Source organism: Phyllopteryx taeniolatus, chromosome 3, assembly GCF_024500385.1.
Source record: "Phyllopteryx taeniolatus isolate TA_2022b chromosome 3, UOR_Ptae_1.2, whole genome shotgun sequence".
Taxonomy (NCBI): Eukaryota; Metazoa; Chordata; class Actinopteri; order Syngnathiformes; family Syngnathidae; genus Phyllopteryx; species Phyllopteryx taeniolatus.
In genome coordinates this window covers 18,661,030-18,678,372 of record NC_084504.1, presented here as the reverse complement: position 1 = coordinate 18,678,372, position 17,343 = coordinate 18,661,030, and the positions used below count along the sequence as shown (strand labels likewise).

Sequence of the window (17,343 nt, the reverse complement as noted above, 5' to 3'; positions counted from 1 at the left end):
ACGTCAATCAAAATTGCCAGTAACGACACAATTGTGTGGTCTGTTGATCTTTGATGAAATTTGTTTTATTTTAAATTAGTTTTACTATAACGTTAACAAAGCATATTTAAATATAAAATACAAATAATAAAAAAAAAACGTAAGGACGAAGTCACAAATAAGTGACGTTATCCGCCCCCCCCCCCCCCCCCCAAAAAAAAGGCAGTTCTGTAGTAGCAGCAGTTCCGCCAATAGTAATTCTGATTGTTTTTTGTGGATGCCAATCAAATACGTCAGCCACGTTTACTCTCGTTGGATCCGCCTATTTAACGCCCACGAGCTGTACAATTGGTTGGCCCCTGTTGTCAGCGCAGCTACAATTGGTTGACAAAGATGTCAATCACCGCCCTTCATCCGCTCGGAGCCAAGATAAGCAATCTGAGCGGCGATGTCTCATGAGTCAAGTGATACTGCTGTTAACTGCTTGTTAATAACCAACACGGACTGATGCCAAACCGCATATAAGTTTATATTTCAGCCAATATTTTGTGTTCACCCATGTCGCCTTCAAACCGTGTGAAACTTAATGTTAATCGACTTGGTCAACAATTATTCGGGCTTCTATGTTGAGGAAACCGAGCGGAGGGAGGAAAAGGAACCGTCACGGAAGCAGCCTGAAGTGGAAGACGAAGCCTTTTAACACGAGTGACTTCACCACACAACATCGCCTATCAACAACAAAACGACAAACAGCAACGAGGGTCAAATCTGTCGCGGGATAACATTTCCCCATTTTCCTGCCTTCTACAAGAAGATACATTCATTGGCGTGGTCTGAGGACAATATACCAAAGCCAAAGGTGTCGCCTGAAGACTGGAAGGGAAACGGCCGATATCCAGGTAATGTCAGACCGACACCCCCATCTTCTGGTTTTGTTTTATTTTTTAAAAAAAGAGAGAGCGACTCACTAATATATAGCTGTGTCGCTCATTACGATCACTGACGAGTCACTGAAACCTCAACCAACCAGTTTAGAATCAGTTTAAGCTCGCTCACTGCTGCCTTTCCCACCATCTTGGCGTTCCCCCAGCAATGCACCATTAGCAAGGCTCGCTTTTTGGCCCACTTGCCAGTGACACAATAGACTACTGGTAGACTAAATGTGAAAACTAACGTCCTCCCCTCCCCTCCATGTAGTTAGCTGCTGTGCGATGTCGCCGTATCCTTCTCTCGATCAGAGCAGGGGACGTTTATAGGATTCTGCTGATTGAAATAAATGCGCAGGCCACCTCTGTGTAATTAAAATGCACCCCTCACCTTCTATGGAAACCCTCCATTTAAGTGTGCGTAAATAAGCTTTGGTTCAATACTGACTATAATTTGATACGTCTGGCCTATTGGAGCCATCAGGACCTCATTAGTCTTTTAAAGTGACAATTTTCAGGGGAGTATTAGCACCACCAAAAATGGCTTAAGTGGCGAGCACTCGTATCGATTTTTAACATTTTTTTAATTATGTAGTAGTGCCATAGTTAGGCGGAATGTTTCTTTGGGGCTTTATGCTTTGATATCTGTTGTCTCTGTGAAGCTGATGTGATCAATAGCACCTTATTAACTGTGCCATGATTGGCTAAATATATTCTTTGTTCGTTTCCAACGCCCATTCATCCACATTCAACGTAAGATGCAACAACTTAACAAAGAGACCTCAAATATGATGAGGAAATACTCTTAGTGTGTGGTTAAACCAAGATCAACACAGCACACCACACACTAGGGATGCAACGATACTGCTTTTTTTCTTTATTTTTTTCCCCCTCTAGACTGATTACGAGTCCAGGTACAAGAACTTAGATTTGAGTGCTCCCCGATACCAACTACCAATACTGAAGCCCTAGTTGATAATGCTCCTACATCTTGTAATTGCGATTAAAGTGTTTTGTTTTAATTGAGTATTGTTCAAAAACATAACAGTTTCTTAAACATGGCACAAGTTTGGCTCAAATATAAAACGAACGTGTCGTTACTGATATTTTAACATCCAACTGATTTTTTTTTTCCTAAGTCTTGCCACACATTTCATTTAAATGTAGCCTGTAACAAAAGGCATTTCAGTTAGGTGGTGTCACTAGCGGGCACTATGTAAAAGGAGTAGATAAGCAATGATGACGAGATAAGAGATGAAAAAGTCTCATGGAGTTGAATATGGATGCTTCGTTGCCTTTGTGTGTTTACTACAAAAGTGAGTAAATAGAAACATAAGACTGCTGCCCACAAGTTATAAAAGAAAAACTGACAGGACAACTGAAGTATCACACCACTGCTTGCTTCTGTTTACTCGATGCGTTGTGCCGCAGTGGCTTTGTGACAGGAGCGCGACTGGCGTGTCTGGAACCAAGCAGTGCGCAGCGAGCAACAGTGCTTGAGAAACTTGGTACATGTCGGACAGCCCGCCGTCACAACAAGCGGAGGTTATCATCCATTTTGTAGAGCATAATTTGCAGTCGGCTAACCAAGTTTTGCATTAGTATCTCCACACGGCTGACATGGCTCCTGCTTCACCTGGCAAAAAGTTAAATTCAGCCTGATAACTGGTATGTGTGTGTTTCTTGCTTAACCTGAAACATCACACAGTTGGAGAAACACAATGTGGTCCGTAAATGAATTTTGTGACACCGCCTTAAGTTTGTAACCACTACACGGGTGATGTTAAAAGTAGCATTTTAGCGTAATCAATCATCTATTTTATATAGTACTTGTCCTCATTAGGGTCACGGGTGAGCTGGAGCCTATTCCAGCTGACTATGGGCAAGAGGGTAGACCATGGATTGGTCACACTTAACATAATTGTGTGTGTGAGAAGTATGTACACATAAATGGTATTATAAAAATGTACCTTTTGAGACTTTTCCACCATATTTTCCTTGGATTCAGCTTCTGTATAAGCAGTGGGCTGATTATTTGGAGAGTATGCGGGTTTAAAATAGTGGGCTTTATCTGAACAGGTTAGCGAAACGCTGCACGACACCATCAAAACACATTAAACACACATGCAGGCTGGTAGGCAAGGGAGAGAGTGACACCCCCAAAACAAGGGGGTGTGGTGTCTTTGCAAAGGCATCTTGACTGCGCAACTCTCCTTAAACCATTCCCACTTTAAATATTTTCGAAATGACAAACTTATAACTTTCAGGACGACTGTCGACTGATGCCCAAAATTGTTATATTCCAATATTTTCACAATATGTATTTTGGTATTATGGTTGTTGTTTATAACTGTACAGCATCCAACTGTTTTTAATATTTTGGCCTCACCTGAAGCAGTGAACAGTCCTACAGCACTGTAAACTTCAACCAAAATAACAAACATATTGTGAAATTATTACATCTCTGTCAATAAAGCAGCATGTTATGTCTATGAATTCCGTAGGTTGATGCAGTTTGTGTTGTATCTATACCTAATGTTGTGGCCAGTTAATGTAGTTTTGCATTAGATGGCCAGTTTAAAAATGGGTGGCTAACGCCCACATGATTGTGGGACAAGCATTGGCCTGAAGGCATGTGGCAAATGCTGCAGGAAGGCTTTCTCTCCTCTCTGTTACATGCAGTGAAGCACACAAGCAGAAACAACCTAATACTTTCTGCATTGCACTGATGCAAAGTTGACAAAAGGATGGTAAAATCCTTATCTCCTTGTCTTATGTGTGTAACCTAGACAACAGTATGGTGTGTAAGTGATATTACCCATTTGATGAATGGCCCAGCTTTAGCTGCAAAGGGGTTGGCATAGCGGGGAGTAGTATCATCCTTTCCATTCTACTGTACATCAGTGACAAGCTTGACAAAGGCATGTCGTTTCTGCCAACTGCATCATACTGAGTTTAATTACAAAGGGACCTTTTAAACATGACGTCTGAAATGCCCAGCGCCTTGTCGGAAACTATTGTACAATCTCGACCGACCAGATTTGTTGCCAACAAACTGTAGCATTAATCTTTCCTGCAGGCACCCATACTTCTCAAGAGCATCAAATAAGTCAAAAGGTATCCTTAGGTGGGGTACAGGTGCTGGGTGACTGATGCCCTGAGTGCTTGTAAAGCCTTGAGGCAGGCAGGGAAGTTGCTCTGTTTGCAGATGGGATTGTGTCCTTATCAACCTGCTTCAAGAGAGCCATTCATCTCCAAAATGGTGCCCAACCTTCATTTTGTCCCCACAGACATACAGTACATGGATCCGCACACTACCGTGCTGCCTCCATCAGTGAAAATACATTCAATGCTTTTCCTGTCTTTATGAGGGATTGTTTTTCTTACAAAATAAAATTAAGATTTGGAAGGCTTGGAAGGCCCTCTGCGACTGCCTGGCGATCAGTTCAGGGCGTACCCCGCCTCTCGCCCAGAGTCAGCTGGATGGATGACTTAAGCCCAAGTGGGATCCCCCCATATGAATCCTTCCAGGAGTGCATGAAGGCCTGTCAGAGAAGGCTGGGAAAGTGTCTAAGACTCCAGGGGGATTACTTTGAAGGGGAAAACCTTTCTGACCCACATTTTACTTTAAGGGGTCATCAGTCAAGAGTAAATTGATCTGTTTGCATGGTGTTTTCTTGTGACAAATCTGTTCTGTTTTTCAAGGATGAACCACCTATCCTTCAGCGAGCTTTGTTGCCTCTTCTGCTGTCCTCCGTGCCCCAGCAAGATAACAGCCAAGCTGGCCTTCCTGCCCCCAGAGCCCACCTACAGCCTGATGTGCGACGATAGCGGCAGCCGTTGGACTCTGCACTTGTCCGAGCGTGCTGACTGGCAATACTCGTCCCGAGAGAAGGAAGCCGTTGAGTGTTTCATGACTCGTACCTCCCGGGGAAACCGGATTGCGTGCATGTTCGTCCGCTGCTCGCCCAGTGCCCGCTACACACTGTTATTCTCCCACGGAAATGCGGTGGACTTGGGCCAGATGAGCAGCTTCTATATCGGTCTGGGTTCCCGGATCAACTGCAACGTGTTCTCCTACGACTACTCCGGTTATGGCGCCAGTTCTGGGAAACCCTCAGAGAAGAACCTATACGCTGATGTTGATGCGGCTTGGCAGGCCCTCCGCTCACGGTAAGGAGGCTTGAAAGTGATGGATGCAAGTTAGAGTGAACCTCACACATTCATAGTTATTTAGTTGCATGAGATGGGCCATTAGTGAACAATATCACTCAGTATGATAGTGGAAAGTCACTGTAAATGTCAACCAACCACAATAAGCGGCATTACAGTGGTACCTTGACTTACAAGTGACCCGATTTACGATTGTATTTCAAGTCGCCGCGCAGCTGATTTTCTTTTTGAGTTGAAAGTAAAAATTTAAATTATAAGCACTAGATAGTGGCAGCAAACTTCACATGAATCAGATCGCGAACAATTCTTTGAATGCTGCTTCAAGTTGTGTATTGTCACTCCCAGTTGAGATTTACTGTTGAACAATAAACAAAGAGAATTATGCATTAGTTATTTACAAAATCACACAACTTTGTCTTACGAAAGTCCACCAGCTTAATGCTAACGCACAATACAAAAAGTAATAGATGCCGGCCTAACAAAATTAACATTGCGGTAGTTATATAGTTATGAGAACACCAACTGTGCAGCAACACATGTAGAAAGATGCTATATCAATGTTCACAGGCATATAGTATCCTTTGCAAAAAAATGACTAAGATTACTGTTGCTTACTGGGCTGAGAATAGACAGTATTCTACTTTTTTGCCATATGCTGTCTCATTTTGCTTGGTGAGCATGAAATCATGATGCACAAACTGTTCTGTACATTCAATTTAATTGTTATTGCAGTATGTTTTTATAGTGTACAATACTGTAGAGTGCTTTTTCCCCAATTAAAAACACATGACAAAGTGTTCAGTGTTTTTGGAGGGCTAAAACAGATTAATGGCATTTCTATTCATTTCAATGGGGAGATGATTTGAGTTACTGAGTGGTTTGAGTTGCGAGCGTGGTCCCGGAATTCAACTCTTAAGTTAAGGTACCACTATATTTTCTTTTTAATTACACAATTTATACAGGAGGCCATGTACCTAACGTGGTGGCCATTTAATAAAGGATAAACCGTGTAGAGGGCTGGTTGTGGGCACAGTGGTGTTGATGTGGCTGATGAGTGAAATGTGGTTTGTACGATCACGCTGGCTGGTCGTGTTGATGTGAACGTGTGGGTGAGCACCGTATTCTTAAATGTAATGCATGTGTTTGGATAATTGTACTTTGTCATTTTTAAAAGTATGAACCTTGAAACTGGTTTGTGCATTGAAATTGTACGTAGGGTGCAACTAACATAAAAAGGAAATGTTCTTCAGTCTGAGTAAGACATGCATCCCTTAGTGATATCACTAATGAATAAACGCCTTAGGGTGTATTGACTGACATACAGAAACTTTCGAAAAAATTTGAACATCATGGAAAAGTTTATTTATTTCCATAATTCCCTTCAAAAAGTTAAATGTTCATATATTATTATTATATTAAGGGCCCCCAATTTAAACAATTTCAAGTATTTATTTGTTTATTTTTACACAATTTGGGCTTCCAGCTCATAAAACCCACGAAATCAGGAATTAAAAAAATTTGAATACTGTGAGCGGCACGGTGGACGACTGGTTAGAGCGTCAGCCTCACAGTTCTGAGGACCCGGGTTCCATACCCGGCCCCGCCTGTGTGGAGTTTGCATGTTCTCCCCGTGCCTGCGTGGGTTTTCTCCGGGCACTCCGGTTTCCTCCCACATCCCAAAAACATGCATTAATTGGAGACTTTAAATTGCCCGTAGGTGTGACTGTGAGTGCGAATGGTTTGTTTGTTTGTATGTACCCTGCGATTGGCTGTACCCTGCCTCCTGCCTGATGACAGCTGGGATAGGCTCCAGCACGCCCACGACCCTAGTGAGGAGAAGCGGCTCAGAAAATGGATGGATGGATAGAATACTGTGAAGACAGGCCATAAATGTTTGAAACTTGAGTGTCACACACTAATCATCTACTAAACTCAAAGCACCTGCACAGGTTTCCCCAAGTGTCATAAATTGCTTCAGTTTGTTTCAATTGTCTCCGTTGGGTTCAATATGGGGAAGCCTGCAGACTTGACAACTCGTCAGAAAACTATCATTGATACCCTCCGTAGGATGGGTAAGCCAAAAAAAGTTCATAGCTAAGGAGGCTGGCTGTTCACAGAGTGCTGTATCCAAGCATATCAATGGAAAGTCTGGTGGAAGGACAAAATGTGGCAGGAGAAGGTGCGCCAGCAAAAGAGATGACTTGTATAGCTTCAGCGGATTATCAAACAGAGAAGATTCAATAATCTAGCAGAGATCCAGAAAGAGTGGAATAAATATATATATATATATATATATATATATATATATATATTTATATATCAGGTTATAAAATGCCTTCAAATTAGAGTAAAGCAGTATAACTGGATTATTTCTCAACATATCTCCTGGACCCTTTTGTTTGGTCTGCTGCTCAGGCAACCCCTTCTCCGATTGGCTGACATGTTTCATTTGAAAATATCCATCAATCAGCTCGTATGTGCCAAAAGTTTCACAAAGATGGTGGCCACTTGTCACATTGCTACTGTCAGTTAGTTGTGTTGCCATTGGTGTGAGCCGGGGTATTTTATAAATTACCCACACCCCAGTGTGATTTATATGTATATAATACTTCTAGGAGAGTGACAGTGAGGAGTGTACACTGTGAAACTTCACACTTTGTGCTATCCTGCTAACTAGAAATCAAGATTGTGTTGGTATGTGAACTCACATTAGCCTTCATCCCTGTTGTCATATATTTTGTTTCTTATCCACAGTCAGCAAATGTAAATTGGGATTGAGTGTTGATAACGTGTTGTACCGCTGCTCTTAATACAATATGCAACCACCGCTACTGTGTCACCCACAATCTCCTCCTCTGTGTGGTTTGGTTAGTCATGGGAGAAGTTCTTTCACCTGAGCAGGGAGTGGTTCAGTTGTTGAGTCAACAGACTCAAATGTAAAGTCCTAATTGTCATACTAAAGTTTAAAGCCGACTAAAGCATACTGTGGAATGTGCAAAGTGTAACATATGCTCGACTGTGTGTGTGTGTGTGTGTGTGTGTGTGTTTCTGGTGAATAGTATCATTTTCCTTGCCCTCTGTAATGGAGGCATGCCAACAGTCCAACCTGCCAGTCTAATATTCAGTGGTAGCCTAGCAACTGATTTCAAAGGAGCATTCAGAACCAGGCCTTCCCACACTGTGGCCAAGAAAAACAAACAAGAGCAGCTCACTTCCTGGTCCATCAGCGTATAGATCCAAAATTTTCCTCCCTTACTGATCAGATGCTTGGTTGAAATAGCACCCTCTTGTCCTACAAACTAATGGACAAAGGCTACAGGGTCTGGGTGGATAGAAGTCCTAAAGCAGCCTTTTTTTTTTTTTTTTTTTTTATACATTGAGCTTAGAATTATTTTCCTCATGGTCTAACATGTTGGCAAACAAACAAATACACCGTTACTGACCAGTGCACAATGGGATAAGAATGCGGTCCGTGTTGATCGGTCAGTAAAATGGATGACATGCTCTTCTGAGAAATATGTCTGCGCATATGTTCCGGATGTCCTTAAAATATAATTTATTGCTATCCTCGCTCTCACTTGGTTGTAACAATTTTTCACTCCTGGAGAAAAGTGGCAGGCAACCAAGAGTCCGAGTCAAGGAACGAGGGAAGATGTGAGGCGTAAAAGATTGTGTCAAGAGACAAAATTATTGAAGGCTGTGGGGGAGGCCTGTAACCATGGTCGCATGGCTGACTATGGCACAGCAAGGTCTATTCAAGGCTGTATTCAGACAGCACATTGTAGGCTTGTGTGCTCGCCTGGGTTGCTCACAACCTATAACTGCCATGCTGCCAACTTAACACAAGTGCAGCTGCTTTCCTAGATGTGCTTAAAGCCAAGACAGAAAACACTTTGTTTCATCCGTTGTGCTTCCATGCGTGCTGAATACGCCTTGTTGCTTCGTCGTTTTGATTGATGATGTTGGTTTAAAGGGACATACGGTATCCTGTCACTTGATAAGTAGGTGGATCCACCTAACAATAGTGTCACATGGACCTGATTGTGACATCTATGCAGTGAAGGTTTATGCAGTGATACTGGCAAACATCTGATAATCACAAGATAATATTCTTATCACACAACGTCAAAAGGTTCACCATATACAAGGGCAAAACTGTGGAGAATTATGTCACTAATGCCTGAAGGAAAATATCATGAGTACAACGGTCAACGCCCTTTCAGAATTTCTAATGCTCTTGTGCTGTAGAAGCAAAAACGACCACCTTGCAGAAAGCAATCCATTTACATGTCTCCTGGGAAGCGTGTGTATTGACCATCAGTGCTTGAACCAGCAATCTTCATATTGTTTCTTCACAAGCCTTCACAGTGAACTACGGGGATGACTAGGAGTAGGGTCATATAGTCTCAATTACATCATGATCTTTTATGAAATATTGGAGATTGGATATTTAGGAAATATATATATATATATATATATATGTGTGTATATATATAGATTTCCTGAATATCCAATCTCCAATATTTCCTAAAAGATCATGATGTAATTGATGTATATACGTGTATATGTATATACGTGTATATATATGTATATATATATATATACGTGTATATATATATATATATATATATATATATACGTGTATATATATATATATATATACGTGTATATATATATATATATATATATATATATATATATACGTGTATGTATATATATATATATATACGTGTATGTATATATATATATATATATATATACACGTATATACATATACACGTATATACATCAATTACATCATGATCTTTTAGGAAATATTGGAGACACACGTGTGTGTGTGTGTGTGTGTGTGTATATATATATATATATATATATATATATACACGTGTGTGTGTATATATATATACGTGTATATATATATATACGTATACGTGCCCTGCGATTGTTTTGTTTAAAGGGCCCATATTTTGACTATTTAGAGACCTCCATCGAGTGACTCTAACATGGACTTAGTATAAAAGTGTCCATTTCATTAAAAAAAAAAAACACCTTGGTTTTCTCCTACGAGTGTCCAGAAAACATCTGAAACTCAGTAATGCGTGGATGATTTTAATTCATATTTTACACATTTACCGAGACACCATAGAGACAATATTACAACCCAAATACAAGAAAAAGCTGGTTTGGTAAAATATAGGACCTTTAATGGAAATCAAATTTTCACTCACTGGAGAATCAGCAGTGCACTCCTGAGATGAGGGTGCAGTTTTCCATGCCGTATCAGAACCCTCCCCCCCACTTATACGCTCAAAGTCAGCTGACTCAGAAGTGTTTAGTACTTCCTTCTGTGTGTGGCTGCTAATGACTGTCTTAAAGCTACAGCAGTTATGTGTGTATGTGTGTTATCAAGTCTGAATAATATGTTCCAGATCTTATCTTGCACTTTTAGTGAGTGCGTTTCTGACCTGTCATAATCCACTTTACCGCTGTACATGTGAGTCAGATTTGGGTGTTCATGTGTTCTTCGTGAGGTACAAGGCAGAGCCAGGAACATCTGGCCTGTGATGTTAGCAATGACGAACCAAGGATGAGCAGCTTCATTTTGGTTTTCGTTTTACTTTATTCAGTGTTTTGGGGACAGCATTGTCCAGAAATCTACAAACACCAAAAGCAATACCTACTTTACCTCATAATAGCAGCCAGGTCACATGCAGAGCTGTGTAGAAACAGTGAGCCAGTGTTCTCAGGCTGGATTTCGGGTAGTCAGGTGACGAGCTGCTCGCTAGAATGTGTAACGTTTACAATAATCAACTATGAAATGTCTTCTCTTGCCTTACTTTGCCCCCTCACTTTCATTTTCTCTTGCAACCAATCCATTGTTGTTCTGTATTTAGCCTTCTCCGCTCTTCCTTTGACATTTTTGACAGGAGTGCCTTTTCCTTTTTTCTGTTTTAAAGCAATGTTTAACGCTGCTTCCAAAAGCAAGCTGTTTGTTTTTATATCAGATGGCCAATTTGGATGGTCGCCAGCGTGTGCGGCAGAGCAAACATGATTTAACCAAACTCTTCTCGCAGGTATGGCATCCGTCCAGAAACTGTCATTGTGTACGGCCAGAGTATTGGCACCGTGCCTTCTGTGGACCTGGCTTCTCGCTACGAGAGTGCCGCAGTGATCCTGCACTCCCCGCTCACCTCCGGCATGAGGGTGGCCTTCCCTGACACCAAGAAGACTTACTGCTTCGACGCCTTTCCCAAGTGAGTCCACAGATAGATGTGGTGGGGGGAAGACTCTATACCGTAGATCCTCAAATGCAGTGGTGCCTTGACTTAGGAGTTAAATTCGGCCTTTTTGACCAGACTTGTAACTCAAAACACTCATATCACTAATCATCTTTCTCCACTGAGATGAATAGAAATGCCATTAATCTGTTCCACCGGGACAAGCATGAACAAAAAATTATTGTATCTTGTTTTTTTAGAGATGCATGAATGAAAATTCTTGGCCAAAACTGAAAACCGTGAATGAAGAAACCAAGACTGAAAACTGAGCAACCGAAATAAATTAGCCCAATTAATCATCAACTCAACTTTATTGATATTGCACTTTAAAACAACCACTTCTGCACACAAAGTGCTGTACATTATATGCAAATAAAACTTATAAAAACAGGGATGTCCCGATCTAATCTTTGAGATTGGAAATCAGTCCGTTCTCAGCAAAAAACAAGTATCGGAGCGGATTGGACTGGATCTTAAATCTCAGATTTTACCATTCCTTATACAAGCAGTCCTTTCCATGCTCTTCCCCAGCACTTTTATCCAGCAATGCCTAGACGGCATGCAGATCCTATTTGATCACAACAACAGGTTGCTAAGGTGGTAACATAGTAGCAAGGCGTAAGAGTGAATGTTGCTTGTTTAAAGTCATTTGACACTCCAGTTTAAGTTCACTGTAAAACTAAACTCGCATTACAAAAGAATTACACCAGTTGAATGTTCAAATGGATCACAGCCTTAGTTTCTGTCTTAGTTTTGTTCACAAAAATCACTAGCTCAACGCTAACACACAATGAATGAAAAACCATTGATGAACTAACAGAAATTAGCACTGAACGCGTGGCACACATCTCTCAAAATGATGACTTGGTACACAAATGCTGTATAACCACATACAAACAGGCAATATGACAATGCTCTCTAGCATATATTCTTCAAACTGTGAAAAATGAGTTATAATAACAATATTCAATCGGGGGGAGTTATTGCTAAAGAGATAGACCATCAACAGTAAAATCTCTATCCCCTTGGAGCCCCCTTTTTTCTCCCGTTAATAACTCATCCTCCCTTCATAATAACTATTCTTGTCAGAAGTGTAGCTTATTCGCTCCCATGGAGGCAATGATTAGTGACTTAGGCTCCGTCGACACCGGACACAAAGCACCTTTGCGGCTTCGCATTATGTTTAGCCTTGTTTAGGTAGCTGGGGTGGTGTAAAAAAGCGTGCTGTGAACCAAGCGTTCCTCAGTACTACCCGGAGTAGTAGCGGAAAGCAATGAGTTGGGGTGACTATTCAATGTGGATGGATGGGCCTTTCTTTTCTTTTTTAAATTTCTTTTCTTTTTTGTTTTAGCATGCACTATCTGCTGCTTGTTGTTAAGTTCACCACCACCATCTAGTGCTGCTAACTCAAAATTTGTTTTGCAACTCCAGACAAAAAAACTTAAGTCGGATCATTCAAAAGTCGAGGTACCACTGTAGTGGCTTCTGCTTCAATACAGTAAGGGGTGTGCTTCAGTTACTCACAGAGTATCTATTGTCAACAATAAACTCCTCCTTAGAAAATGTTGGTGCTTGTAGGTAGCTCTAGTTACTTTTACATAGCCATGTTTTCATCACAAATTGGTTTGGTTCATGTGGGCATGGTTCAGTTTGCAACACCCTGATTTGGTTAGTGGGTGTGTAGCTCTTGGCAGTTCGGCTTATAGCAGCTGATAGCAGCATGAACTCTGTAAATAGAGTGACATCATAGCAGCAGGACACTGTAAATCAAGAAACACAAACCTTTAAAGCCTTTCTCTGTTGCAACTCACAGCATTATTTTAATACCATTGTTAAGCAATGAATGAACCAGGTGGCTAAGTAACCAATCACCAATTAATAAAGCTTACAGTACTGTGCAAAAGTCTTAGATCACCACTTTATACTGACCCTTTTTCCCAGTAATCAAAATGACTTGTGAAACATTAACTATTAGGACACAGTAGGTATACATGAATTAATATAAAACCAATGTCCACAAAACTTTGTGGAGGAATGGTTCATGGTTGAAAAACTAATTACATTTTAATAACCATGTGAGTCAATATGGTATCATGAGAATTGTCCAAACCACAGAATAATAATGGCACCTCCCGTTTGTTCTTCATCCTTCATGAACCAGGAAGTAGCAAGTAGAGATGCACAAACAAACCAAAATACAATTCTCTTTGAATTGTTTTCACGTTTTATTCATTTTTCAGCCTCGGTGGATGTCTGTGCTTTACTTGGTGGCCTTACAGTTTTATAGTACAGTGGAACCTCGATACAGCGGACTAATAGGGGCGGAGGGTTCATTGAATATTGCCGATTTTCTGTTGCTTTGAAGCACTTTATTTTTTTAAGGCCATATGCACCCATATTACTGTACAGTACACAATTATTGTGTTGTAGTTCTTTTTTTCCGTGGCCTAAAATGCCCAGTACAGTACAACGTTATTGTAAATAAATATTAAAAAAAGCTTGAAAATGTTTGAAAGTTAGACATTTTATCCAAACTGACAGCGCTAGTGTGCTTAGTCATAGTGACATTGTTGACGTACAGTACTCATCATAGACGAGTAGCTTTCATGAGCTGCAAGGAATTAGTGTGGTTCCTAGTTCCAAATCCGTTGCCAAAGGCTGAACGGCTTGACAAAAAAAAACTCTTTCTGTACCAAAGATAGCATCTTCCCAACTCCAACGACTTGTTTTGTATTCCTCAGAGCCATGTGTCTCTCTCTCTCTCTCTCTCTCTCTGTCTCTCTCTCTCTGTCTCTCTCTCTGTCTCTGTCTCTGTCTCTGTGTCTGTGTGCGCGCGCCATATATCTGTGACCCGGAAATATGTCAGTCCCATTCTCTGCCCGCATTGCGCCACAGCGCCAGTAAACAACAGTGGCCAATTCTGGAACTAGCAGACTTTGTCAACGGCATTTGAAGTGACAAGTGGAAACTATTTTTGGACACATTGTTCAGTCCTGATGGTCCGTTTTATCCAATATCCATTATATCGGGGTCCATTTTATCGAGGTTCCACTGTATATGATAATTATGGCATTGCTAAAACTACAAATCAAATGGTGACTTGTGCACAGTACTGTATGTCAAACCTATTTATTTTAAATATCTGGTACATGATGGTGAACTAACTGAAGTCAAATGTGGAACATGTTCGGTTCTCTTCCAGTCACAATTTTCAATTGATCTTCACATGTTTAGGGGTTAGGGCCATTATTAGTGTTTGCCTACCCCATTTTGTGCTCAAGGGCTGCATTTTATTTTTTATCATGGATAGATGGGGCAGGTTATTCGTAGATGAGGTAAAAAAAAAAAAAAAAAAAAAACTTGAATGTTTATATGAAATATTTAAAATAATGATTTAAAAAAAATAATAATGACCCCAGAGAGAGGCAAACACTGAAAAAGTTCATTTTAATAATATAATTATTTATTATCCTTTTTTATTTTTTATTACATTTAATTAACATTTAATTATCTAATAATATAAAAGGTTAAATATACACAATTGTTTTTTTTTATTTTACTCATATTGTCTATTTAAAGAAGTAAACTATTACTAGTTATTTAATGAGCTAAATGAGTAAATGAATATTTTTAGTAACCAATTTTAGGAGAAAACTGCTAAATTAATGCAATAAATATTAAAGGACTCTCGATAATGGGTGACAGTAAAGATCTGAGCATCAGTGTAGGTCCCGCGGACCATATTTTGCCCAACCCAGTACTACCATATTGATTGAAATGAATATCTCTGGTCAAAAGTGTAATTAGAAGATGGTCCTTGTCAGCGCTCTATCAGCCGGCTTTGTCAGGTGGTGGTCTTCAAACTTAATTTTTGTCAAAATCTCCATGACTTGTCGAGTTACCAATGCTGTGCTCTGTAAATGTTCGTCAAAAGTCAAAATTACTTTTCTTCCTCTTCAAAGTATTGACAAGATTTCAAAGGTGACCTCACCGGTCCTGGTGATCCATGGCACGGATGATGAAGTCATCGACTTCTCCCACGGTCTGGCACTGTACGAGCGCTGCCAGCACCCTGTGGAGCCGCTGTGGGTAGAAGGGGCAGGCCACAATGACGTGGAACTCTACGGACAGTACCTGGAGAGACTCAAGCAGTTTGTCACACACGAGTTGGTCAACTTGTAGAGGAAGAAAAATCTGTGGAGATAAGATTGGTGGTTGATTTTGTTCTAACTTATTATTATCATGGCTATTTTTCCCTAGGATGCAGGCGCTGTATGCCTCTGTGGAAGTGTTTATGGTAGAATTTTGATGATAAACCACCTCTCCTACTTTGGAGCTCCAGTTCAGGCCCCTCCGGTCCACTGCAACTGTGAACTTTGAACAATTCATGAACTAAAACCCTATGGTTTTAGCTTCTGTGTTTGGACTTCTTATTTTTTTTTATTTTTTATATGTAAACATGTTGCACAATTGCACGTTGTAACAGTATGTGAATGCAAGACAGAGAAAAAGACATACTGTGTGAAGAACAGCCTGTGTATGAGTGTGTATGTGACTTTTTTGCTGCCTTTTACAAAGGATGCGGTCTTCACCTATTATCGGAGACTTCTGACCAGGCCACGAGGATGCTGATGTTCTCACTCACAGCCTTGATCCAAACTGGACTGCACTCTCCAATCCAACTGATGTTGAATTATTTTTTTTCTATTATCATTGCAGTATGTATATATTATACATGATATTTGCACATATCAGCTGTCACTGAAGAACCGTGAGACAAACTGCTGTGCAGGTGTTGCCAAATGTTTAGTATAATATATATCGCAGAGATGGACTCGCAGAGATTATCTCCACACCTTATTGCATTGCCTCTTCTGATCTTGTAAATTTATCATGCAATGTTGTTACTCTCAGATTAGCGTTACTATGCAGCAGTTAGTTTCAAAGGTGATATTTCTTTTTAAAAGAACATGTCAAGAAGTCTCCTCATTCTGACAGTTTCTTTTCAATTTTTCATTTTAGGATGTTAAAGAATCCATATCTGTAGCTCATATTAAAGAATTTCTTGTATAAATGATATAACTATAACAAATTTACTTTGTCATTTTGAATATGATAAAAATGTATATCACTAATGCCCATCTAGGCCTAGAGTGTTGCCTAGAGTCTTATTATTTTCAGTTGAGAAATATTTAAAAATGAAGAGGTTTTGTTTTCTTTAGTATATCTGAAAAGAGATTGAATGAACACCACTCCTACTAACTCACCATCTATGTGCATGGACAATAACTTATGTCATAGCTCAGCATTAAAAGGCCCTTTTTTTCCCCCCTTTAGTTTCACGCTCTTGTCTGCATGCCATTTCTGGGTCCATTGTTGATGGTTTACTTGCCCTTTTATTGCTGAGCAAAGCCAAACAAGCTATTTCAATGCACTAATGACTCCATTTACTATCAGAGCTGAGATAAGCAAATGTCAATGTTCACACAATGCCAGTCCCTTGTATTTTTTTTGGCCTACAAGGCTGAAGTTATGTATGACGGTGGACCAGGTTGAAGCTATGGGTGCTAGTGTAACTTGTCACAGCGACTGATTGATCAAGGAAACGGCGTCCGTGTGTTTTCTTTCACAAGAGTACGGTTCATTTCTGTCTTGGTAAGATTACACTTTCATTTTGTGCACTTTCCAAATAGTATATTATGCTTGTACTTTTTGTTCCTCTTAAAAAAACATTGCCATCATCTGTCATACTACGTTCATACTTGAAGGTACAGTCCTCATTGTTTTGTACTGCTCAGCTGGACTCTTGGCATCTCTAATTCAGTTGTTTTTTTTGTTTTTTTTTTACCGCATATTTCGATACAAATGGAACTCAAACTGTAATAACAATATTAACTTTAATAACTGAATAGCAAAAATAAAATGGTAATTTGGAAGAACTCAGTTTGTGTCTGACCTTTTTGATTTAAATGTTAGATTGGCCTTAT

At 40.1% G+C, this 17,343-nt stretch overlaps 1 protein-coding gene across 1 annotated transcript; it reads left to right on the top strand.

The window, feature by feature from the left end:
* Nucleotides 1–287: 287 nt before the first annotated feature.
* On the top strand, nt 288–17,299 carry LOC133475022 (alpha/beta hydrolase domain-containing protein 17B). The gene is made up of 4 exons (XM_061767307.1): nt 288–878; nt 4,611–5,078; nt 11,153–11,332; nt 15,319–17,299. The coding sequence occupies exons 2-4, from the start codon at nt 4,612–4,614 to the stop codon at nt 15,536–15,538; spliced, it is 867 nt and encodes a 288-aa protein (XP_061623291.1). The 5' UTR covers nt 288–878; nt 4,611; the 3' UTR covers nt 15,539–17,299.
* The last annotated feature ends 44 nt before the right edge of the window (nt 17,300–17,343 follow it).